Here is a 26,999-nt window from a genome sequence, read left to right as displayed (position 1 = left end):
AACACTCTCATACAGTTAGTAGGAGATGTCTCAGAGCTAACACATTTTTTTCAAGGTGACTAAATATCTTGTATAGAGAGACACTTTGTAATTTAAGGTTAATTATGCATGGTTTCCCATACCCCATGGGAAACCATGCATAATGGTTTGCTTACAAGCCATCAGCCATTTTCACTGTTTTTGTTTACAAGCCATCAGCCATCTTCACTGTGCTGGGGCGATTGGTGGTGAAAAAGCAGCAGTGCTTATTATCATGAAAATCTTGATGGGAAAGAAGAAGCCTATATTTTGTTAGAATCTTAGTACAACTGCAGTTTCAAAATAGAGAATTGCTTTTGAGACATGAATATCTTGATGTAAATACAAACACAGTGGTTCCATATTGAACCAGTTACTAGGAAAAACATGTGTGCACTTTCATCAATGAGATAGTGGAAATGAATTTGCTAAACGTTTGAAAAAGTTAAAGATAAAATGTACTGTATTGGTCCCAATTTGGGAAATGTTTTCGTCAAAGCAACATGTAAACAAGGTATTGCACATAGTGTGAACATGTAAAAGAGTAGAAAATAAAAAACATAAAATATAAACATATCGAGATAGAAAATAAAACCGAACAAAAAATATACATATTGCCCATGAAATATATATATTTCTGTAGACTGTCAAATATATACCATATGAAGAGCCAATTACAGCTTCGAAGATTTTAAAGTAGGATATTACTGACAAGTGTGCAAGGAATAGCAGATTAAATTAAATCTAAATGTAAAAGACATTGTGAAGAAAGATTGATGAAGAACGGGTTGTAAAGGTAGTGAAGTCCAGTTATCAAAGCAACATAAGAAACTATGTAATAACTGTTAGTGTCAACTGTTGTAAAGTGTTATTGCAGGAATCCTGTATCTGTCCTTGTGACAGGGCAGCTGATCCGCCTGTAGAGAAGCAGCTCCTGTCTGTCCAGCTGCTGGTGGAGAGGGTAGGGTCGACAATGATGGACAATAGTTGGTAAGTGTCCTCCTCACCAACCATCAATATTCTATATCATATAGGCCTCGCCCTCCAAGGCTATTGCTATTGGGTAATCCCACTGCGCATGCGCAGCACTGACAGACTTAATCCACGCCCACCTATCATGTGGGCCCCAACTACGGACTCACTTCCGTATAAATAGGAAGCAGGCCCGACAATCTGCTCCCACTTTTCTTCAGCACTCCGTTGCAGAAGCACTGTCAGGCAGAAGCTCTTTTTAGAGCTGCAGGCTAAAAAGCAAAGATTCCTCTTCTAATTATTAAGATGCCAAACAGGATACATTATGAGTTACGACCGACGCTCACGGTGTGAGTCCTGCCGGGGATTGGAGCACGCAAACGCGGGTCTCACTCCATAGGTGTCGTGCACTCATTGTGTCCGCCTCCCTCTGGCCCACAGACAGCGGAGAGCGGACGCTCTCGCTGCTGCGGCCGGGGATGATTGGCTAGTCCAGGAGTCTTACTCAGTGGACCAAGCCCTTGACTTATTGGATCCGAGTGGCGGGCAGCAGTCAGACGGCTCCTTCCCCCCCAATTCACGGATCACCATGTGGTTCCCTCATCCTCCCTCTCCTCCGGACGGAGGACACCCCCAGTTCAGGAGAGCTCTGCTCCGGATGACAGCTGAATAATGTGCCTCCTACACACACCTCCGCTCATTCCTCCAGCGGGTTTGAGCGTGAACGCGCCTCAATGTCCGGTTTACGAGCCTTCTCCAAAACGGCGACATGATGAGAGCCGCTGTGCAATACAGCGTGTGGAGGTGCATAAACCAGCTGTTTTTAACCTGTCGGTTAACAGGCAGCTGAGCTCGCCGTTTGAGCTGGCTGCTTCTAACCTGTCGGTTAGCAGGCAGCAGGGCTCGCTGCACAAGCCAGCTGTATTTAACCAGTCGGTTAATAGACAGCAGGGCTTGACGTTTAAACAGGCAGCACGGTTTTTCCTCTGTCCCAGATGTGCCACCATGTGTCTAATGTAGCCTTTCCCAAACTCAGGGTCGCGACCCAAGATGGGTCGCAGACCCGTTTTGATTGGGTCGCCAGTTAAATTCATTGCTACACACACACAGCTTCAGAGCTGATGGCTGCGTTGCAAATACAATTTTTTTATAATTTTTGTATTTTATTTTTTATTTTGAAAATGAAATTATGCAATATAGCATTGTATATTGAATGATTTAATTTTTCTAAATACAAATAATCTAAAAATAAAAGATTGTACAGGGCAAATTAAACGTGTAACCGGGGTGAAAAGGGTGTTACATTTACTTAATTATGAATGTTGTTACATCAAGGCTAGAGATGTCCCGATCCGATCACGTGATCGGGGATCGGAGCCGATCACGTGATTTTCAAAAGATCGGAAGAAAAAAAATCGGGGATCGGGATTTTTTTTTTTTTTTTTTTTAAATACTTTTTTTTAAATGTTGTATTCATTGTTACAAATCAAAAATGACCATGTTCAAGTCTTAAAGCCATCCTGAGGCCTTATTTTTGATTTCAAATTACAGAACATCATGTATGTGTTGCTTCTTTGGGGCTTGTTTTCATAGACCTGGTTGCTTATTTCTCTCAAATATGGCAACAGAGTGGGAAGGGCGCAGTGTCTAATTGTAGCAGTAAGCTAACGAGTACTGAAACCTTTATTTTGTTTTGATCCAATGCTGCACAACTGAACTTATCCAATGCTGCTGTGAAAGAAAGAAGCTATATCCATGTTGGATAGAATATCCAATTTAAATAAAAAAATAACCTTAAGGGACAACTTGAATGCTTTTTTTCTTTTTTTTCTCTTAATGCATTGCATAAAGATCGGATCGGGAAAAATCGGTATCGGCAAATTGTCGAAATTAAATAATCGGAATCGGATCGGGAGCAAAAAAAGGTGATCGGGACATCCCTAATCAAGGCCGAACATTTGGATGAGCGCCAACGGTCAAAAATGTTTTTTCCTTCCCAGAGCTACCAGCGCAGCGCCCCCCAGATCTGGCTCGCCTATGCCAGTAACACAAATACTACAAATCCACATAACAAACAATCAAAAATGAAAAAGGGTCGCCACTTATTATTATTTTAAGAAAATACCTGGCAGCGGCGCTCATATTTCAGCAGCGGCGCTACGCCACCACTATTTGTATAAAGAGGAAACACTGCATCCATCTTCTCCTGCTTATCCGTGGTCGGGTCGCGGGGGTAGCAGTTCCAGCAGAGAGCCCCAAACTTTCCTTTCCCTGGCCTCATCAATCAGCTCTGACTGGGGGATTTGAATTGTGCCACGAATTACACATATGATGTTTGTATTTACAAGATAATTTTGCAAGTCAAAAAAATAAAAATGTGTCGTAAAACTGTGAAATATGGCTGGGCGATATGGTCTCTAAATGATATCGCGATATTTACTGACTATATCGCGATTTACGATATATATCGCGATATTCTGAAATGTCCTCTAAAATTTTTTTTTTTTTTTTTTAATTTAACCCCCTGATGTTTACAGTCACGCCAGTATGATGATTCTAGTAGTCTCTGCAACATATGTCTGCATTAAAAAAAATCGACTAATAATGAAGAAAATTAACCCATTTGTTGCAATAGTAATTTATGCACTAACTACATTACTACTTGTACTACAACATTTGAATCATCAGTTCTTCCTCATTTCCCTCAATTGTTCATATTTGGTTTATGAAAATAATGATATTGTGGTCATTATTCAAAAATGTCTGCTATTATTATGAGTAGAATTATTATTATTATTAGTATAATGCACTTTCTGTCTTCCTGTCATTATCAGGAATTAGACATGTAATGGGTATGTATTAGATTAGATTATAACCTTCATTCTCCTAAACTGCTGGGACATTTCCCTATAGCCAATACCTTTTATATTTTCTACTCTTCACTTACTTGTCAGCATAGGTCGACATTGATGTACAGAGCCGACAGAAGACCTTGTTTATATTGGCATCATATTGAGAGGTGCAGTGACGCGTCCTAAACCAGGAAGGAAGCTGCTGGTTCCCTCGACAAAAAAAGCAATGGGATTTCTCCACAGGGTTTTGGAAAATAGCTGGAAATAAGGTCTGTGGAAAACAAACCTGTTTGATAAATGCACGTTTTTTTCAGCCGGATAATCTCCACATGTCTTCCCTACTTTTATAATTTTAATCATAAATCTAATCGATAGATTATAAAAGGGTTTTAGGACGCGTCGCTGCACCACTAGAAGCCAACTCCATCGATCAAGCTGGCTGAAACTTTCTCTCCCTCTTCTTCTCATGCTCCCTGTCACTCTCCTTTAACTCCTCCGGTGACTTTATTTTATTTGAAGATAGTTTTTTGCCCGGCGCTCACGGGCAAACGGGAGCCTGCTCGCGCTGGCTCTGCAGCAAACAGCTGCTGCGGAGCCAGCGCGAGCAGGCTCCCGTTTGCCTTTCACCCAACAACGACAACCGCCTCACGAAACGCTATGTGGTAGCGTTAATAAACGAAACAATTTAACAAAATTGCTTGTCAAAGTACCTATACCACTGGACAATTTTATTTTTTTTAAGCAATATTTTTAGTGGCCCGAGCGGGCAAGTGGAAAGTACGTTATGCTGGCCCGGGGTGTCTAAATAGTGCTTCCGAGCCAGCGGGCCATTTATAATGTCGAGCCCTGCTCTCTGTCACTGTGCATGTGTGTAATGTTTGTGTGCAAGTTAGACGGGGCCTGCGTGTGTGCCTGCGTGTGTGACTGTGTCTATGAAGGAGAAAGGAAAGCTCATTTTGGCCGCGGCGGGAAATTGATTTGACAACATAATACTCGATGTTCACGATGTGGTCATTTACGACATCGCATGGAGTGCAATCCACGATGTATCGTGTAAACTCGATATATCGCCCAGCCCTACTGTGAAGTAACACATTTCTTTGTGTGAAACGCTCAATGAACTACATCTCTGGTCTCGCACAACAACACACGTCACCAAGATGGCCGTCACTACTGTCTTGCCAAAAAAGGGATTGACTACCCTCACTATCACCACAATGAAACACGTCCAGAAGAATGTCATGCAAAGCTGCCTGCCTGCCTTTGATTCTCCCTGAACTGCTTGATCTTTTTAATGTTCAATGTCTGTCACTACCCGATCTGCATCCCTGCCCTATCTGCAGTGCGCATGTGCGAGATGGCCCGCCATATTTGACAACTACATACGGCAACTCTAATAGGACACTTGACACAGTGGCGTTTGGCAAAGCAGAAAAAGAACACTAAAAAACCCGACAATATTAATCTGAACGAGAGAGATTAGTTATTTTTATTTCAACGTGACTTTACTATTATTTAACAACTCGTTTTATTGGGTCATTTTATTGGGTTAAGTACATTGTCAGAATAAGTGAGAAATGGATTTAACTTCTGTTAGACAGCTATCATACTGAAGAAATATTGACTGTGAATTAGGGGTGTAACGGTATTCGTCCCGTCACGGTTCGGAAGTCACGGTTCGGCACATGACGAATACGCCTTTTTTTTATGAGTGGGAAAAAAGTCTGTCACTCAGGGCAGTATCCATTACACTATTTATAATCCAGGGGGTGGTATTGCGTCTAAAAGCTGTTTGCCAGCTGCCTTAAAACAACAAATGAAGAACAAGAAGAAAACACAACAAAACAAACAAAATACAAGAAGAAGAAAAGTTAGTATGGCGAGTTCAGATAACACACAGGAGCTAGAACCCACCTGCTTCTTTTAAATCAGCTGTGTGGGAACGTTTCTGGTTCCCTGTGGACTACAATAATGATGGAGTGCGAGTGGTGGATCGGACGAGTACGGTGTGTCAGCGTTATTAGACAGCGGTGTGGTATGCTAATGGTAACACACGCCAAACATGCTAAATCATATCAGAAGGCATCACCCGGATTTGCCAAACACCGGAGCCCGGCAAAAGACAACAGCAGTTCAACAGCTTATCCCCGCTGTTTTTAAGAAGCCAATAGACATGAAAGCCGTGAGACCGAAATAAATAACGGAAGCTATTGGCATATATATTTCAACAGCTATGCGCTCTTGAAACACTTTCTTATTATTTATGATGTAATATTTTCAAGACATTCTTTTTAGTTTTACAGCTTGATGAAACCTTTTTGTTTAACATCAGCCATTATAGATAATATGGCCATCTGAGTGTGTGTGGTACTGTTTGTGGTTTGTTTTTAACTGTGTATTTTACCGTGTTAATTATTCAAAATGTCAGAGTTCCTTATTTTTAAACTGAAACTTGCACTACTGTTCAAAAATAAATAACAATAAACCTGGAATTATGCATTTGGGACTTTGTTTTGCTTTTTCTTGTTGTACCGAACCCATACCGAACCGTGACCCCCAAACCGAGGTACGTACCGAACAGTGAATTCTGTTAACTGTTACACCTACTACTGTGAATGTATGCAATATGTATGGCATTCATAATTTATATCTAATTACATTAACTGTGAATGTCCTTCATTTTATTTCAAATAAAATAAAACATTTTAGTAGATATTTGAGACGTTTATGACTCGCACATGCACGATGCAAATCGGGCAGCCGTCTAGACCTCAAATGTCCTATTAGAGTTGCCGTATGGAGTTGTCCAACATGGCGGACCATCTCACACATACGCACTGCAGATAGGGCAGGGATGCAGATCAGGTAGTGACAATTAGTGATGGGCAAATTAAGCTTTGAATGAAGCATCGAACCACTTTGACAATTGTTTGAATTTTCATTTACAGCGACCTCTCCTGGCGAAGTGCAAGGCTGCAGTGGGTTTAACATATCTTTGCCTTGAAAAATATTCGATGCACACACACACTAAGACTGAATATCATGTTCTATTTGCAATTAAAGATTGATAATTGTGTATATTGGGTTATTGAAAAGGGAGCGCTGGAAAATGTGGCATTGGTTGGGTGTGCTTGTGTAATTATGGCAGGGGGTGATTATGTGGGATGGGGAACACTCAAATATCTTTGAGGTAATTATTCTTTTTTTTTTTTTTTTTTTTTAGAGGCATTTTTTTGGCCAGGGAGGGTCAGTTATAGTATTAAAGTTGAAAAGCGGGCAATGATTAAAAGTTCACCCCTACCAGGATTTGAACCAGCCGCGCGGGGGACGTTGCCGCATGCGGGCCACCGACTCTATCCACTGGGCTATCTATTCTTTGAACTATTCAACTTTTTTTAATACTCATAATTGTCTTTTTGTTCACAACTTCTCCACATTTTGAAGTGTTTCCCGAGCCAGAACGACCCATCTTTCTTCCTGGATTGCTCTATAATGATCCAATACAAATGCAATACCAACAACAACGCAAACTACTACAACAACCACACATTGTTTAAAGTGGTTATAAAGTGTTGAAGCGCTCAAATTCAAAACTGTTTCAAGCCGGCACCTGTCAGAATCGAGACGAGGCAGTGCATTGAATCCCCTGATTGGACGGCGAACCAGTGAGTTGATTCATTCAGGAAATCAAGCAGTTGCTTCTTCGGACGTCATATGGTCACGTGATTTGAAGCAATTGCTGCTTCGGACGTCATATGTCACGTGATTTGAAGCAAGCTTCGAAGCACTGCTTCTATGGAATAGGAAGTCCAGGGTTTGAAGCACGTATCGAAGCTTCAGTGTCGAACTGCCATCACTAGTGACCAGTGGCGAGCCGTCAGGGCCCTTCAGGCCAGTGACCACCAACTGGTGGCCCGCGGGCCACATCCGGCCCGCCAGACATTCTCATCCAGCCCGCACGACAGGGGTGACTGTGGCGTTGGCGGAGTGGTTACTGCGTTCGCCCCCCACCCATTTTGTTTTTACAACGTCTCGTGAGTAAGGTGCAGTACCGGAGTCCAACAGAGAGGCAGCAGCTGCGGGACAGTAGACTGCGTACTGCGAAACCTTCCCTGCCTTGAAGAAGAAGTGATCCTTTGTTGTGAGAGTCTGCTTTGTGCGCTCCGCACCACAGCAGTAGCCTCGCTGCGACAGAGTCCAACAGAGAGGAAGGAGCTGCGGGACAGTAGCCTAGAAGCAGGGTTGGGTTGTAACGGAATACATGTAACTAGGCCTGTCACGATAATTAATTTTGTTGGACGATAAATTTATCTGGAAATTATTGCGATAAACGATAATATTGTCGGCACCGTTTTAAGACATAATGATAATATATAATAATAATTCAAGTACATCCTTTCAAACATAACTTTTTATTGAACATTCAACATTGCAAATGAAATGTGAAATAATATTAAAATATATAAATTATATATAATAAATAAAACAAATTAATTAAATTATAATAAATTAATTAAATCACACAACCAAAACAATAAATTAAATAGTCAGGCTGGAAAACAGAGCTCTCTCTCTCCTATATATATATATATATATATATATATATATATATCACAGCTTCGCGTCGGGCCGAACCACGCCCCTTAGCTGTGATATAATGAGCATATACCACGGCCTGTCGTGAGCTATTGCTTAAATATATATATATATATATATATATATATATAAATAAATAAATAAATAAATAAATATGAGCACACATTATCTCACAAGCAAAAAAAAACTCCTTAAAACAACAGTCAAGTGTACAGTCCACTGTCAAAGACCCAGATGCCTCAACAGGCCATATCCAAATCTGTTTTTCTAAGTTTTCGAGCAAGGAACACCAACATGTTTGCATTGTCGGGCGGGGCCTCTCCATCTCCAGCTGCCGTGTTTGCTCCCAGCTGGAAAAACGGAATGGGGTGGTTGTGTTTTAGGTGGTTTAAAATGCGTGGTATTGCATGCTTTAGTCGCTACCTTTTTTAAACCAATGCGACACACCGCCCGGCTCATTCAAGTCCGTAGGTTCGCCTCGTTGATTTGGTTTGAATCCAAAATACTGCCACACCGGAGAATCGAGATGTGTCGTTAGGTTTTGTAACCAATTCCATTTCACTTTAAATTCCCCGCGAGTAAGTCACACGTTGTCTCCCGCTTGTCGCTATATTATTAATTTGGCTGCTACGCTGCTGCACGTGCACGCGGAGTGTCCTGACCTGGCTGTGTGTCAGCCCCGCCCCTCACAGCGCGCCTGGCAGCCACAGCGCTCCAGGCTAAAATGCTGGTCACATCTTTATGTAAACGGCAATTTATCGAGCTCAGAAAAGTTATCGAGTCCATTTTTATTTATCGTACGATAAGTCAATTTATCGATTATCGCGACAGGTCTACATGTAACGGCGTTACGTAATCAGAATACAAAAATCAAGAATGCTAACTGTATTCAGTTGGCGTTACATTTGAAAAACGAGTAATCTGATTACAGTTAATTTCGTAAACCTGAAGTGAATACATTTTGGAATACTTATTGGAATTATTGGTGGAAAAGTTTCCTCACAAAATGTAATATTCATTACCGGCAGAACTGTGTGCACACTGCACAGCGCTGCAGCATGTCTGAGCGAGAGAGAGATGCAGCATGTCTGTGAGGCCCCGCCCACGCACGCAGATGAGAGAGATCTCTTTTAAAATATATTGAAAGTTAAAAACGGAGATGGTTAGATAAAATGTGCAAGATAACGTTTATGTAGCATTCATTTATTGTCGAAATGATGACATTTCATAACGGGATCAAATCAAAGTGAATGGCCTGCTGCTGCTGAATGCATGGGGCAAGTGACTGGAAAAAGTTTTAAAAGTTATTACATTGTTTAAGATATTCTAAAAAAGAATATTAGAAAACATTATTTTTTATATTTTTTTATTGTTACATTTTTCATTAGTTTTACCAAAATAACTTGATTTAATTGTATTTAAAATAACATTTCCAAAGAAATAAATCCTTCGAATCTGCATGTTCAGTTTCTGTTGGAATGTGAAGGGTTAAATGCCGTCTCTGCGAGTTACTGTGAAGACGGGAGGGCTTGTTGGTCCCTCTCTACATTCACAGAGGGCCCGCTATAGTAACTCAATGAGAGAGTAATGTCAAATGACAGTACAATTGACCAATCATATCTTTCCTCTAATGGTTGGGCTTTATTTTCGCGGACTTTATGACAAGTTCCGCCCGCTGTGAGGTCAAGTGGACCTGTACAAGTGGTGAAGTGACGCGTCCTAAAACCCGGAAAGTAAGCCGCGCTCTGATTCCCTCGACAGAAAGCAATGGGATTTCTCCATAGGATTTTGGAAAATAGCTCGAAATAAGGTCTGTGGAAAACGAACCTGTTAGATAAATGCACGTTTTGTTCAGCCGGATAATATCCACATGTCTACCCTACTTTTATTATTTTCGAATCATAAATCTAATCGATAGATTTATGATTGATAGATTTATGATTAGCATAAGTTTGTTCATGATGGCTCACTTCAGTGATAGTGATGACATCGTTGCGAAATTATTAACCGAGTAATTTTCAAGACTGAGTTACAATGATAAACTGGAGCAGCAAAGGATCAGCTGAATGACCCGCAAGTGCTTCATCCAAAAGGACAGAAGGATGGACTTTGTGTTTAAGTGATTTGATCATAAAAGGTAGGCCTAAGTCATTTTCAATGTGGGCCGCCGTGCCGACTTAATTCATTTGTAATTGTTACTTGGCTGTGGGTGCCCTGTCATGATAGGTGTTTATATAAATGGTGTTGTTTTGTGTGGTAGAGGGTCGCTGTCATTGATGCGTTTTGCACCCCGGACCGCTGTTTTGATATTCCGCTGAAGTATACGCTGTGACGTAACAACAAAGGGTTCACGAAATATGACTACTACTCTTACTGTTTAACATTTTGGGTTACTTAAAGAGCAACTTCCAGGTTAAAGACACCTGTGAATAAATGTGTAGGAAAATGATGAATACACTAGATTTTCAAAAAGATAAACAGAAATATACACTACAGTGACATCTGGCGTCGTTTTTGTAAGAAATGTTCACTTCCGCATAAAAAAGCCTCGGCACGTGCGTGTGACGTAACAAAGGGGAAACAAGGGGGAGAGCGGCCGGTGTAACGTATTAATAAACATGGATCCCAATGCTAGTTTCGACACAGAAGACACAGAAGAAGTTGAACATGAATATTCGAATGCATATGACGGACCACAACCTTATAATTATGAGCCTGCTAGGCGTCCAAGGGACCAGGAGCAGCCAAGGATTAGAAGAAATAACGGCCATCGGAGAGAAATTGAGCTGTGGTGTGAGGAGAACCAGTGGAAAACTGGGCAGCTATCTTGGTGAGTGACCGGCGTTAGCTACAGAATGTTAGCTAGCGTCACATTACAACATTGTGAAGTTAGCTATCATTTATCAGGCTATAACTAAAGTAGCATTGATAATATAGTAACGTTACTGGCAGGACTGTTGATACTGATCCATAACAGAAACTAATGCGCAAGTATCAGCCGTATCTCGCGTTACCTAATGCAACTCCACACTACGGTGCTGTGTACCGGAGGGGAGACGCGAGATACGGCTGATACTTGACGATCTGGCGGAGAAAGGTTGTGGAGCCTCCGTTGATATGCCGTTGTAAATAGCTTGATGGAAAGCAGGTGTGTAGTCGGGGAGGGTGTACAGCTGATTGCAGCAGGTGAGTGGAGGTTGAGCCGGGGGCCAGGAGTGACAGCCACTACGCACACACAAACAACGAAGACAGGGGGAAACAAACAAACACAAAGGAGACGGCTGGAATAGTATAGCCACCACAGCGTTACCTAATGCAACTCCACACTACGTCTTACGGTGCCGTGTACCGGAGGGGAGAGAGAGAGAGAGCAGCGAAGGGGGGGGGGGGGGGGGGGGGGGGGAGGGGAGAGAGAGATGTAATCCGGTTTCCTGATAAAGCTGTGGAGAGTATGTGCTGCAGGGAGTTGAATGCACAACGCACCCAGGAACGAACGCTAGCTCTGGTCCTTTTCCCGTGAGGGAAACTGTGGACTCGATGTCCTGACAGGCTGGTATTTGTGCAACCTGCACAAACACAATACTGCACCATGATTACAAATGGTGAAATACAATGTAAAACTACCGAAAAATACCAGCTCACTAAAACACAACCGCTCAACTCAACGCAACTACTAACTATACCCGCGGTCAGAGAGCGGAGATGTTTACCCTTTGTGATGTAATATGACGAGTTTGACGTATGACCTTAAAAAAAAGCCGTTTTTAAGAGCAGAGCTCAAAATTGCTCCTTTCCCTCTGAATTCCTGCCCCTATGTCTCGTAAAAAATATCAAATCCTACATTCACTTATTTATTTTTTTATTGTAATTTTCAAGCAAGTTTAAGAATAATGTAGAAAAAAAAACAACCTGCAAGATGCTCTTTAATGTTACTTCATGTTAAGGCTAATAAAAATGACAAGGCTAAGGAACGAGCAAGACCCATTGCTGGTATGATTACAACCTGGTACTAAGCACACAGGCATCTTGTTAAAGTTATCTTATCCATCTCTTATATTTAGTGGAGGAAAACAATTATGACATCAGTTATGACATCACTTACTGACCTCGACTTAATCTGGGATTTGTAGTCTTTCTAGTTGCGTATTTCTCTTAGTCTTATATTTCAACAGTTTTACGACAAACTAAAACTTTTTTGACATGGAAATTATTTTGTAAAGATTGAAAAACATCATATGTGTAATTCATGGCACAATTCAAACGGGATCGAAAGATATGTTTTCTCTCCCCATTGACTTCATTATATAATTTTTCCAAAAATAAAGTCCCATGGGTCGGAAGTTTATGGGCGGGACTTAAGGCCCAGATACACCGGCCCGAAATCGGCAGTAAATGGGAGTCAGGCCGAACATGAGCATGGTCACGCCCTATTCGGAGTGGTGTGCGCCGCACCGTCGGGTCTTTTCTGCCGACCTGACGCCTTTTCTTGTTGAATCGGCGTCGAGAACACCACTGGAAGTCGGACAAAGGGATAACACCAATTGGCTGTTCAGCTAGCGAATGAGAAGCGTTAACGGAAGTGAGGGAGGTAAACAAATGATTTAACACAAGCGTGAGTCCAAGGGCTGCTAGCTCCAGTACCTCCCGTTCGTCCTGCTCGTTCATGTTTTCAATGGACGAGAGTGAAAATGGAAAGAAAAACGCTATTTGTTGTTTGTTTATATCACGGAGTCTTTTCTTCTTCTCTGTTTTCCGGTTGTTGCTTCTTTTGAATGATGAATACACACTACCGTAAGGAGAGTTATTGCCACTCACGCATGCGCAGTTTATACGTGCTCGGCTCGGATTTGCGGTGTGTTCCAGTCAGTTGACTGTATATAAAGGTTCCAGTGCGCGAAGTCGGCAAATATGCAGGAGAGTCCGGCGACGCAACAGTCGGTGTCGGCGACTTCTCAGGTGACTGGCCGGTGTATCTGGGCCTTTACTGTACGTAACCCCAGTTATTTAGCATACCGGTCTACCTTCGAAAACACAATGCATAACTACCAAACCTAGCCTATTGAGCATTCCGAAGTTACAGCGGTTTGCTCACCTTCAGAAGATGGTTGTGGATGATCTGCTTCAGCTCGGAGGCTCTCTCCGGAGAAAGGGACATCACTGTTGCTGAGGAGTCCGGGAGCGTTCTGAGCACAAATACCTTGCTACCTTTTTAATAGTGTACAATAAGTAACGATACACGTGTGTTTGAGTAATATCTCAATCCTTGTAAACATGTCTCGTCTGTAACATAGTCAAATATCTATGACGGCAGCCCGTTGGGGAGGATAGCCACAACTGCCATAGTTTTAAACTGTGGCGGAACAGGAAGCGGGAATGTGGCTCCAGGGAAGCCTGGCAGAGTCCTGAGGACAACTGTCGCTTTCAACTACTCCGTCTTAGAACAAATAAATAATATACGTCCATTTTGATATCACTGACCAAATGATTTATGTTAAGTCATGTCTGCTTTAGTTTTATATAATTTCGGTAGAATTTTGATCCGCTCTTTTATTCAGGGTTATATCAGTCGTCCTATTGTTTTGTAATCTGTGAGGACCCCTTTGTAGTGCACCTGTTACTTATTTTTTCACCCATTGAGCTACAAATTTTAAATTAAGACGATTTAAATTATTCTTTTTTCTAGTAATAGTAGGCCTACTCCAAATAAGCAGATGCCAGTCAACAGACAAGATAAAATGAAATTACTACAGTGATCAATATGAGCAAGGCCTCTTCTTGAAATATTGAATAAATTCCTGGAATCCATGTTGAGGCCTCCGGTCTGGCTGTTGATTTAGCTCATGGTCAGAATTAAACGATGCACGGCCCTGCAGTGCAAGGAGCTGAGAACTGATGGTGGACCCAGAGTTAAAGAAAAAATACAAGCAGACAGCATGATTTGGTAAAAAAGATGAATGTTTATTTTAAGAAGTATTTCATGTTTGTTTGCTTTTTTTTTCGTCTTCAAAAGCCATCTCTCATGTTCTCACTGCAGCTCAGCAGTTTACAAAACTCCCCTGAAATCTTATGTGGAAAACAAGAATGAATGGAATGTTATGATCAAATGTGTCTCTTCTGGGTTAAATAAGAACTAAGTAAAAGCCATGTCCATCAGTGGTAACTAGTAAATTAGCAACACACAATTTCCTCTCAGACATCAGTACAGGCTAATGACACATTAGGTCTACAATCAACTCACACCTCAAGTAACTACAAACCCGTCAATGCAGTTCTAACATGTTACGTGGAATATTATTCCTCACATTAACCTTAATCTGTATACTAGGAAACCTTGGAGCACACATTTTTTTTCACTTCAAGGCACATTAAAAGCTATCTCAACCAGCAAACAAATAGATACAAACATGTATGCTATCACTCTTTCCTAACTCAAATGTTATCCAAGGTTCTCCGCTACAACTTCTAAATTGCACCATTATAGCTTTAGATTGGTCCTAGTCAACGGAAAACAAATGACGACAAGTGATGATTCTACCGGTTCAAATTAAGAAGTCACACACAACGTAAAGCTAATATGAATCATTTTGTAATGCAGTTGTGTCAGAAATTCAACAGACAACACATTCCACATGGGAGTACAAGGTTTCATCACTGAACAGCTTGCCTGGCTGTTACCGTCCAAAAAAGGACAGCCTTGCTTTGGTTTCCATAAAAACAACAGTGGGACAACATGAACATACACACATGAACCCATCCAGTGGGTAAATACACACACTAAGCGGTGAGGGACCCGACAGCTTATATGATCCATGTGACAACCAAAATCTTTTAAAAAGGTGCTCATAGAACAGAAAATAATAAGATTACAATTCTAGCAGAGTTTGAAACATCAGCAAGGCAGCTCCCTATGAAGTGTCCAGTCACAAACAAATATATATCTGGCCCTATTGGGATGCCCTGCTTAAATGTGAATGGAAGAACAAGTGGGGTGCTCTGGAAAAATTCTATATGCATGTCTGATATGCACCTTTCACTACAGACAAACAAATGAAGGAAAACCACACAGCTAGCCTATAGGAACTGGAGTCTTCTTACATATCGATGGTAGGATGGACAATCAACACAAGTCATTTTATAAAGCCAAGTGTAAAACGTGTCCACAGATGATCAACACAAATCTGACCATCATAGATAATGTTTTTTTTTGCTTTGTACTGCACCTTCAATAAGTTTCTTTCAAAGCTATTTGCAATGATACAGTACATTCATCGAGTGACAAGAAGAAAATAAAATGAAATCATCGTGCTGGCACCAAGATCCTGAGATGTTACTAGTTTGTTTGATCTTACATGAAAAATATACACACAATCATTTGATCTAGCGCTCCCACATTTTGACCGTAAGAAATAAATACCCTCAGTTATGCACATTTGACCATCTACATCTACTTAGAGAAGAACCTAATCCCAGGTACTGGTGCAAAATAGGAGTCCGTTTAAAGTGACCCAGAGTGTTTCACTGGGCGTACATCCAGACCACCAGCAGGCCCACAGCCACCGCTGCCCCAGCCCCCACGTTGAGCAGGATGGGTGTCCAGTATAGCCATTTGTCCCGTTTCCTCTCCGAGTCGCTCAGTCTCTGTTTCATCTGCTGGACCTTCTGGGAGGTGCTGGCGATCCTCTCCTCACGATGTCGTTTTCTCACACTGAAACAAGATCAAGGTAACAGTAGGAAGTCAGCTTTTCTGAAGCACAGTGCCACTGATCTGCCAGAAAACTATTACATAATAAATGTCAAATGAAACTATAAGATGGTTAGAGATCAGGGGCTGTATTCATACATCTAATTCTAAGAATGATTTCCTATTACGGTTAAGAGTGGATCCTGGTAAAGATAAAACATAAAGCATCTCAGCCCTTAGGAGAGCTTCTAAGTTAACTCTTAGGAGTTGAAAGGAGCACTTTTCAGAGGCTTCAGGTTCTTAAACAGAGGAGAACATCTTGAAACATAGATAGGTAGAAGAAATATTTTTCAAACATTGAATGACAGTGAGTTAAAATAAAATACTAAAACTACCAGGATGGTTAATAAATAAAACCAAATAAATAGTATGTGAATTGGCTACCGCAAATGTCCTTTGTTCTAATTTATATTTAAACTGCGTATTTTCTGTTTCTATGAAGCAATTTGAAAGCTCATTTTTATATAAGTGAATATTTTTATCATTATTATAATTTTATTGTTTTCACTTCCGATTCTATCCACATGGTCAATACGAGTGCTTTTATTTTTATTTAATCAGAAAATGAATCCTTTTGAGGGGATTTGTCATACCTAGCAACTTTCCCAACCACACTGGTAAAATCTCTCTCAAAGCCCTGTTAGTTTCCTAAATAACTCCTGAGCACGGACTCCACGCTAAACATGAAATGGTTAAGTTAGGAGCTCTCAGAGTGTCAGAATATTTGCGAATGTGCCCCTGGTCTGTTACTTACTGCCCAGAGCTGTCTGCTGTGTCGGGGTCCTGACTCTCTGGCTCTCCTACTGACAGGGGTTCTGCTGACAGGGGTTCTGCTGACAGGGGGTCTCCTGAGGTGGCCTCTGGCTCCGCACAGGCTCCCGGCTGACCGTTGGGCCTGTTGTCGTTGAGATGAGGTCTGGGTGGAGGGGGTGGAGGAGGTGGAGGGGGCAGATCTGCCTCTAAACCATCTCTAGACATGAGTATCTGCTTATCCTGCTACAGGGGATGAGACACAAAGACACACAAGACAAATTAAGTTTACTCCCAACTTACAGGAGGACAGACTTAGTCAAGCTAAAGAAAAATGTTTGACTGCCTAAGATTGTGCCAAAGATTCCCTCTACAATAGTTAATAGTGAATCTTTAGATGACAAAATTCACCTCTGTGTTTATACTAGTGTTAATTTTGTTAACTAAAACTATGACAAAATATGTCGCCAACGACCTTTTTTTCCATGACGAAAACGAGACGATGACGAGACGGCATCGACGGCAGTAAACAATAACTGCAACAAAAACATCATGCAATATCGTTGACGAAAAGTGACGAGACGAAAATGTAGTTTACTAAATAAAAACTGCCAAAATCTCTCTTTACTTTCGTTGACGAAAAATGACGAGACGAAATATTATCAAAGATAACGTTACATTTCTGATAGTCAGTTTTTCTCCCAGCAGTTCTATTTCCGGTGCTGCGGCTGGGCAGCAGCTGTGTGTCTCTGTGCTGCGCGCGGCGGTACATTTGAATTACACCGGGCAGCGGCACAATGTGAACTGTCAGGAAGACTCGGGTCTAACTCATGGTCTAACTAACCTTATTTAACAGAAAATAAAATGGCAACAACAGGGCTTGGGAGCAGTGGTCGCACTCACGCTAACCGAATACCCCCCCGTTAGCGCGAGTGAGTGATAAATTGTGCACTCGACGGGTAATAATGGATTATGACGGAAATGTTACAATCCTATCCGTCAAAATGACTGACAACGAAAAAAAAAAGCGCACACAAAAAAGCCTGCACTGCTTGGGAGAAAGAAACAATGTGATATTTGGGCCCATTTTAGCTACAATGAAGCGGAGAAAAAAAAAGCGAATGCATTGTTTCATCAGAAGGGAAGCAATGTGGCCATAACACAGCTGGTAAAAACACCACAAACCTGAGCAGATGCAAAGCTGCATTCTTAATCATTCAACCTGTGTTTTTCATCAAATAAGGACAAGATATAATCTTATTTATTTATATACTAAAATGACAAATTATTGGTTTTGGCTAGACTAGTTTGACTGAAATGTTCTATATAATCTGATGACTAAAAAAGACAAAAAGTAGACTAAAATAATTAATTTTCTTTTGACTAAAATATGACTACAATTTTCAGACTTTTAGTCGACTAAATCTTGACTAAAATAGTTACTGTTTTAGTTGACTAAAATAAGACTAAAATGCTCAGACTTTTAGTCGACTAAAACTTGACGAAATAAAAACAGGATGAAGGTGACTAAATATGACTAAAACGAAAGGAAATTTAACACAGGACTAAGACTAAAACTAAATAAAAAAATAGCTGACGAAATTAACACTAGTTTATACATTTGTAGTTCAAAGCCTAAAAATAGCTGCATATTACCAGGAGCAGGGAGAGGTGCAAATAAATGATATCAATACTAGGTGTGCGAGCCAAGCCCTCAGTTACAAGGATATGGCTGTTGATTAAGGTGCCTAAACTCACTGACTGGTGAATAACCTCCGCCTGTTTCCAAAAATGGTTTTAATGTAAAAACTAGAGCTTAAAACTGTAAAAATGTCTGTTCTAGCTCATTGACTAAAACTGTTTACATAAGACTGCACAATAGTTTCAATAACAGTGTATTTGATGGAATACAGTTGCAGACTTTGGCCTTCTCCTGTCTGGCCTCAGGTATCTGAGGTTTGCTGCAACATAACAGCTCGAGGTGAGCCTGAGGTAATTACAGGGTTAATCCCTAGCCCTGTGCTACCTGCGCTGCTGAGCACTCTGGCAGGGTGAGCTTGGCTCCCTCGATGACGGCCATGTAGGAGAAGCGCAGCTGGTCTGGGGTCTGGATCAGGCCCATGCGGTACTCCCTCATGTCCAGAAGCACCTTCTGAATGTCTACTGATGACGGGTTCTTCCTCCTGTCCATCTGCAAATCAGATGAACATGTGAAGAATAGTTGAATGGTTTCTGGAGCTGAAAATAGGCTGAAGGAGTTAAATATCAGATGTAAGTAGTAGTGAATGAATTTGTATTAAGATGAGAAAAGAAAGTAAAAAGGCTTGGGAAAGCAGCAGAATATTTTGACTGCAAACTTTTCGACTAAAACCATACGTCACCCATAATGTATAAAATATGTGGAACCTGTTGAAGTCTGTATGAAGTCTCCATCAGACAGAAAATAATAGGCTGAGACAGTCTGTTAAAGTCCAGTCTGTCAGTGTTTGTTTCTATTCCTGAGCACCTACTCATAACACCCAATCATAACACCTGTGTGTGTGTGTCCAGAGATCAAAGACAACCAACTGCAGCACTGCGTCCCATAAGAATGCATTGAGTTGTATATCTGAACATTTTGCCACCCGTTCAAAAACTATGGAGAGAGAGAGAGAGAGTGTGTGTGTCTGTGTTTGAGAGTGTGTGTGTCTGTGTTTGAGAGTGTATGTGTCTGTCTGTGTCTGTCTGTGTTTGAAAGAGTGTGTGTGTGCACCTGTGTTTGAGAGAGAGAGAGAGAGAGTGTGTGTGTGTCTGTGTCTGAGAGTGTGTGTGTCTGTGTTTGAGAGTGTGTGTGTCTGTCTGTGTGTGTCTGTGTTTGAAAAAGTGTGTGTGCCTGTGTTTGAGAGAGAGAGAGTTTGTGAATGTGTGTGTGTGTGTGTGAGAGAGAGAGAGAGTGTGCCTGTGTGTGTGAGAGAGAGAGAGTGCCTGTGTGTGTGAGAGAGAGAGAGTGTGTGAGGGGGTGCGAGTCTGTCTGTGTGTGTGTGTGTGTGTGTGTGTGAGTCTGTCTGTCTGTCAGAGAGAGAGAGTGTGTTTGTATGAGAGAGAGAGTGTGTTTGTATGAGAGAGAGTGAGTGAGTGAGTGAGTGTGTGTGTGCGTGTGCGTGTGCGCGTGTACGTGTGCGTGTGTGTGTGTGTGTCTGTCTGTCTGTGAGAGAGTGTGTGTTAGAGAGAGAGAGTGTGAGTGTGAGAGAGCGAGAGCGAGAGCGAGTGTGCGTTCATATTTTGAAAAAGTTAAGTTTCCCATCATGTGCTGAAAAGGCTGAATAGTTGGATATTTGAATGGTTCCTGCAGCTGAAATTAGGCTGAAGGAGTTAAATAAAGATATCAAATGTAAGTAGTAGTGATTGAATGTTTACAAACACCTGTGTGTGTAAACCCAGAGATCAAAGGGTTCCATGGTGTCTGCCCTGATTGGATGATGACTCACGCGTGTTTGTGTTTGTGTGCGTGTGCGTGTGTGTGTGGCTCCAATCTGCCCAGCAACACCATGACAACCAACTGCAGCACTGAGTCCCATAAGAATGCATTGAGGAGTATATCTGACAATTTTGCCACCTGTTCAAAAAATATGGTTCCTATCAAAAAATGACCAGGCCTTGAGCATCAGGGAACCCCAATGAACTGAAATGTTTTTTTGGGGGGGTTTTGTGTGGTAAATGTGAAGAGGAGAGCAGTTTGTCTAAAGTGCACTTCACTCTGTTCTGAAGAAAGATCCGGATGTTCTTAACATGGGAATCAATTGGGAGCTAGCTGGACTTTTTGTCCCTTCATGCCCTCAAGAGGCATTTTGTTTAATTTGTTTTCTAATTCTTTTTTTATTTTACAACCTAGGAGATGTTTTCCTACGTTTTTTATGAAAAAATATGTCTGAGGAGTGTAGGGTTATTATTATTAGGAATTATGGCAAGTTTAAAACATTTTCGGGGGAGAATTTTAAGCACTGCTCCACTCTATTTTGAGATCAAAGCACTCTAGACTTAACAAGCTGCTCCATCCACTGTAATGTTAAAATCTGAAAAAGGCCTCTCTACCAAGCTCCAAACTAAATTCAATATCTCAAAAAGTGTAAAAGATATCAAAAATCTGAATATGAATTGAATAGCTGACGGTCTTGTGATCATTTGAAAGTTAGAATGAAGTGTCTCCCTGAAATTATGTGGAAGGAGAAGCATTTGGCGCAAAGTGTAGCAAAAGTGGATTTGATGGCATCTCCCATTGACTTTGATGTTAAAAAAAGAGTTTATATATAAAAAACTATTATTTCTCACCTTTTGAATATTTCAAAAGGTGAGAAATATTTTGAAAGAGTTGAAAGTTTCCAATCAATTGCTGAAAAGGCTGAATAGTTTAATAGTTGAATGGTTTGTGTAGCTGAAAGTAAGCTGAAGTTATGGAGAGCTAAAGTATTGGCTGATTTGAAGGCTCTTCCCATTGACTTCAATGTTAAAAAAAAAAGTTTAAAAAGCTGAATATTTCAAAAGGTGTGAAATATTTTGAAAAAGTTGAAAGTTTCGAATCAATTGCTGAAAAGGCTGAATAGTTTAATAGTTGAATGGTTTCTGTAGCTGAAAGTAAGCTGAAGTTATGGAGAGCTAAAGTATTGGCTGATTTGAAGGCTCTTTCCATTGACTTCAATGTTAAAAAAAGAGTTTAAAAAGCTGAATATTTCAAAAAGTATAAAATATTTTGAAAAAGTTGAAGGTTTCCCTCGATTCCTGAACAGGCTGAATAGTTTAGTTAATAAACTGAAGTTATGGAGAGCCAAAGTATTGGCTGAAATAATAATAAGGGGAATAAAGATTTGAAGTACTATAGTGGAATGCTGTAAAGAGCATTCACACTAATAAAGATTTGAAGTACTATAGTGGAATGCTGTAAACAGCATTCGCACTAATAAAGATTTGAAGTACTATAGTGGAATGCTGTAAACAGCATTTGCACTAATAAAGATTTGAAGTACTATAGTGGAATGCTGTAAACAGCATTCGCACTAATAATACCACCTTGCCACATATCCTTTTTCAAATTGCAGCTATGTCCTAGTAAGTCATCGTAACACCATCATCTCATTTGACTCTCTTGGAAGAATGATGCCCTGAGTAATGTTTTAACGCTTTGTTTTCAACATTAAACAACAATTCCCTCCAAAACTGACTTTAGGTGCAGACACACCACCCCCCCCAATCTCACCAGGACCAGGCAGGTGTCCACCAAGGCGAGGGTCCCCGAGCGTCCAATCCCAGCGCTGCAGTGCACCACTGCGGGACCCTGTTCTGCTCCCAACGAGCCGGACTCCCGGACCTTAAAGAGGAAGTTGAGGAAGGAGGCTGGGGATTCTGGGACTCCAAAGTCAGGCCACGTGGTGTAGTGAAAGTGGTAGATCTCCCTCGACTCCCCCGTCTGTGACAGATAACATGTTTTATTCACAGAGCACTGCATGATGATTTGTCACTAGGAAATCATCACACAATATATGATGCAATCACAGCGTTTATCCCAGGGGTGGGAAACCTCCAGCCTCCGGGCCGTATACGGCCCGCGAGACAATTTGGTATGGCCCTCGAGATCATTTATAAGAACACGCAAAAAAGAAAAACATTTCAGAAATCTAGACCCCAAAAATATTAAACAAGAGTGCCTGTTTTTCCTAGCCAAGGTCAGGGTCCTTGAACACAACACGAGCCTAACGTGTCATCACGTGGTATTATGTCTCGTTTGATAGGGGTGCAGTTCTGACAGAGAGCACCAGATCGCCACTCCGGCAATTCATTAATTGCAGTACCCATAAGGAGCTGTACATATGCCGCAGTTTTTGCGTGTCTGTGTCTTTAGTTGAAAGCCCAGAGGCGATCTGTTCATCTGTCATACTGATCAATAACTTTGTTGTTATTAGCATCTGGTTAGCTAGCTATGCTAACGAATATAAGAAGCTTTTTCTACAACCAGTGAGGTAAAGGCACGTCTTTATATGATCATTATAGTTATAAAAAAATAAGAGAATAAAGTAAACTGGTATAAAATACTATATGACAGTAAAAAAAGTTGTTATTAATAAACAAGAATACAGTTTGAAAAAGGAGCAATTTGTAAAATATCCATATAGAAAAATAAATCTGCTTACAGTTCTGCTTCATATGGGTGTTGAAAGATGTATCCATAGATCTCCTGATGTTGCTCTCAAAGTGCACCAGATTGATGCTTTTAACTTCAACATTAAAAAACAAAATCTTCCCGGGGGAGCATGCCCCGCAGAGGTTAGGTCCCCCATCACTTAAATCATGTCCACATGGATAGGAAACTAAATACATTTGCACACATCTTGTGTCCATATCTTTCTGTTTTGGTGGTCATGCCACAACCGTGCACGTGAATACGCGAGTCATGCATTGGTAAGATATCTGGATTAAGAGGTTGTTTTTTCTTTGCACAGCATGAAAGAAAGGCCAAATTAATTGGTTGTGATTTTAGTATTTTTAAGCAGAGGTCAATCATTTGTACAGCCCTCGGAGGATGTTGAAAAAATTGAAATGGCCCTTGAGAGGAAAAAGGTTCCCCACCCCTGGTTTATCCTCTCCGTACATTTAGACTTTGATGCTTGTCCTAACAACAACAATAATAATAATAAATGTTATTTGTGAAGCACCTTTCATTGCTAAAAGTAATCCCAAAGTGCTACAAGGGGCGTAATATATATATAAAAAAGAAACACAAGTTTAATCAAAGGCTTTTTTTGAAAGAAAGGTTTTTAGGCCAATACGACCACTCAAGATGCTACAAGTTGAGACAGCTCAATTATGCTCAGGGCCAGTAGTCTGAATAAAGAAAAACATGTTTCTGAACTAGACACAAAGCAGTTTTCACCTCATATAGCCTCCAAATTGCACCACTGTGTTATTCTCTTATAGACTGCTTCTCATGCTCACCATTGTGTTTTGTAGTTCTAGCACCCGTATTGTGTAATAGGATTGGTCTTCCTCTGAGAGCAGCCTGACCACAAACCCTGTGTCAGTGAAAGACATTGGATGCTCCTCTGAGGTGGGCCAGTACTGTGCACACTTTTCCTGTTGACACAAAAATGAATTGACTTCATTTTTTATAGGAAGCCGCATTTATGTGCAGAATAAATGAACACTGATTGAGGATCCATACATAGGCAGCTCCCACAAAGCATATTCAAACCTCCACTGCACACAGCTGGATATTTAGTAGGAGACATATTGTGTTCAACCATCAAACATATTAGATGCAAATCATTATTCAAGCCACAGCATTTTATATTTCTTCAAAAGTAAATAGCTACAAAATAGTCATTGATATAGATAAGTGGTAGTTGATAAAGGTACGGTAATGTATGTTATTTCAATATTTTCCTCTCAGTAGTTTCCTTAGCAGAAAATAAGTCTTCTTCTTTTAACAGTAAAAAACAATCATATACATATTCTAAAAAAAATTGCCAGGAAATTATTATTTTTTAAAACATTGTATGGCCTTTTCCCCCAGTGTGCGCATGTGTGTGTCTCGTGTGACTGTCCTGTGTTGGAAAAAGCACTCTTAGTGGTCCCTAAGGCTAGAAAAGTGTCATATCAATGCATTTGATTGATCACGATATGACACGCTGAAACAGACAGCCAGAAAAGCAACGATAGCAGGTGTTGAGGTATACTCACAGATCCCTTTTCAATGATTCTGTTGAGCATTAGAACAGCTTTGGAACACTGCTCCCAAATCATTAGCCAGAAATGACCACAGGTATTCCTTAGAGGCCCCTGTTGAAGCACAAGAAATTCATATAAATAGAGAAAGCATGTCCTGTCTTTATAAAAAGTTCACAAGCATCAGAGAAAAATGTTGCATTCTTTATCAAATACTTCAAAGATGCAGCGTATTCTTTTGCAGACATTGATATTGCTCGTATCGTACCTGAGACAGAATATAAGCTCTTTGGGCTTCCTCCATCATGACTAAACTTGCATTGATGTAGTCATTTTCAGAGTTTTCAAGTTTGACCCGACTGTGATCGACTGAAACCAGATGAGAGCCCATACATACATTACACATATGTCCTTTACAATAAAGCTTTGCTACCATATTTGTTTTAAGACTCACATGGGCTGACATCTCTGTAGCGGTTCAAATTCCGATTCATTGGGAGTTTTGCCACTTTGTAAGGATATTCGCTGGCTTGGTTACGGATCTCCTGTTGGGAGTTAGGAAATTGTATTATTGATTAAAAAACAAAAGGAGGGAGCCCTACTGTTAGACAAACAGGAACATACATGTGAAATACACATCCTGCATGTATAAAAGGGGCCAGAGACACTGACGACATTCATGTCAAAACAGTAACACACAGATAAAAGCTATTCAATCCACTATGTATTTTGTGCTAGGTTTATTAGAATTCAATGACATCTATTATATACAAATATTTCTATTGGGATGCTTTTGTGTTTTGTTTTTATGACACAGAGCTATTAACGTGCGTATAGGATGGGGATTCAGATCATTTATAAGAGTCTACTGAAACAATTATGATAGATCTAAACAAGTTTTTGACAGGCCTTATAATAGTTTCAAATATAAAGTAACATTAAAAATAGTATTCTACTTCGCAGTAGATTATAATAATATCATCTGAATAATTGTAGACCTTTAATGCAATTAGTAAGTCAGCAAAACAAATAAAGACTTATTATTATTTTTCTATCAAATAATATATTTCCCTCAGGCATTTACTCTGAAGTTAGTTCACTTCTATGACAACATTTATATTCCTGTTAAATTAACAAAATGATTGTTTACAGTAGCATCGTTATTTTAGTTTGCCTCTCTAACTTCCAACGGTTAGCTAGCTGCTAGACAACCTTTCAGACTACAGGCGATCCAGGTGAGTAGCTAATGTGAAATATGACATGGCCATAGCCTAAGCAGAAAACAGGAACAGAAAAATCATAAACTACTAGCTGGGCTATGTTGGACAGCTGGTGGTGAAACACATGCGCTTTTCTCTGGAAGTCCTTATGAGTTCTCAGAAACTGCAGCTGACGTCTGGTAGCGTCATTCAGCCTTAGCTAACTGAGCTCCACCATGAACACTGTGCCGCTGCACGTTTTCAAGCTAACGTTAAAAGCTTTCTAGCTACGGAAGTCAGCGACTACAAGCGCGGATTGATTGTTTCTCATTCGCCTCTAAGCTGTTCACTATCTGCATAGCACTACTTATAACCCCAAACCATGTTTTGAGTTGTATAAGTTAACATAATTACATTGGTCGTGTAGAAGGCTAAAAGTAACCAGATACCGGGAAAGGTATCTTACTGGCTAGCTAGCCAAATTAGCTAGACAAGTAAGTTAGCAACCGATCGTCATAGAAACACCAGAGGCCCAGTGTCCCGACTTACATTGTAAAGGTTTTGCCATCTCCCGGACGAATCAATGTCTTCAAATTCTTGCTCCATGTTATCGTAATAAGTGCCCGAGACACTTGCTAGATGATCCCAGAGTGTTTGCAGCACGGTTCACCAAGTTACTCCTTTCTGTCAGCCATCTAAACAGCAGTGTGTGTAACCCTGGGGATCCCTGCGGGGAGTCTGCTCCTGCACAGTACTGCATGCAGGCCATATGCAGGCTCACTGACTTGGGTTGCCAGTTGCGCTTTTTTGTCAACTTAATAAAAAACAACAACGAATCAACTAAAATCACATAGTTCTTTGTTATCTTTGTGTACAACTATGTTAAATCATATAAAATGTATTTTAAATATATATATAAATAAAACAAACCTGGTCTACTACAATAACCAATGTAGCTATTTAAGAAAAATAATAATGTATCTTTATTTATTTGTTTACATACTACAGAAGCCATGGTTAGAGTAACAAATAAAGTATCATACAATACAAAATAAATATTTTTTAAAACAAGTTTGTCACATTCCTCTAGTCTAAAAGCGTTCAAATATAAGTGTTTTAATCTACTAACCTGGCAACCACGGTGACCGGTCGGGGAAAATGTAAGAATATGTCACTTAA

At 40.6% G+C, this 26,999-nt stretch overlaps 2 protein-coding genes across 5 annotated transcripts in view; both read right to left on the bottom strand.

Moving 5' to 3' along the window:
* cep76 (centrosomal protein 76) overlaps positions 1 to 13,933 on the bottom strand; it is a 35,688-nt gene extending 21,755 nt beyond the window's left edge. Inside the window, exon 1 of one of the 3 annotated variants that reach the window (XM_079693194.1) lies at positions 13,531 to 13,933. In XM_079693194.1, the coding sequence (XP_079549320.1) occupies positions 13,531 to 13,593 (63 nt within the window). In that variant the 5' untranslated portion in view covers positions 13,594 to 13,933. The remainder of the gene's footprint in view (positions 1 to 13,530) is intronic. The other 2 variants (XM_079693195.1, XM_079693193.1) reach the window with 2 other exon arrangements.
* A 442-nt stretch (positions 13,934 to 14,375) lies between these two features.
* On the bottom strand, positions 14,376 to 26,600 carry ptpn2a (protein tyrosine phosphatase non-receptor type 2a). Of its 2 annotated transcripts, none has more exons than XM_079693198.1 (9): positions 26,370 to 26,600; positions 25,076 to 25,166; positions 24,890 to 24,990; positions 24,637 to 24,735; positions 23,893 to 24,030; positions 22,160 to 22,369; positions 18,956 to 19,120; positions 16,934 to 17,172; positions 14,376 to 16,143 (listed from the first exon to the last, which is right to left on the bottom strand). In XM_079693198.1, the coding sequence occupies exons 1-9, from the start codon at positions 26,424 to 26,426 to the stop codon at positions 15,954 to 15,956; spliced, it is 1,290 nt and encodes a 429-aa protein (XP_079549324.1). In that variant the 5' UTR covers positions 26,427 to 26,600; the 3' UTR covers positions 14,376 to 15,953. The 2 variants fall into 2 exon arrangements, with proteins under 2 accessions (XP_079549324.1, XP_079549323.1); XM_079693197.1 differs by having other exon boundaries at positions 16,934 to 17,175; positions 26,370 to 26,598.
* Positions 26,601 to 26,999: the final 399 nt, after the last annotated feature.

The sequence above is a fragment of the Notothenia rossii genome, assembly GCF_949606895.1.
Source record: "Notothenia rossii genome assembly, chromosome: 7".
NCBI lineage: Eukaryota > Metazoa > Chordata > Actinopteri > Perciformes > Nototheniidae > Notothenia > Notothenia rossii.
Note: the sequence above shows the minus strand (reverse complement) of the source record. Positions and strands in the feature narration are given on the sequence as shown.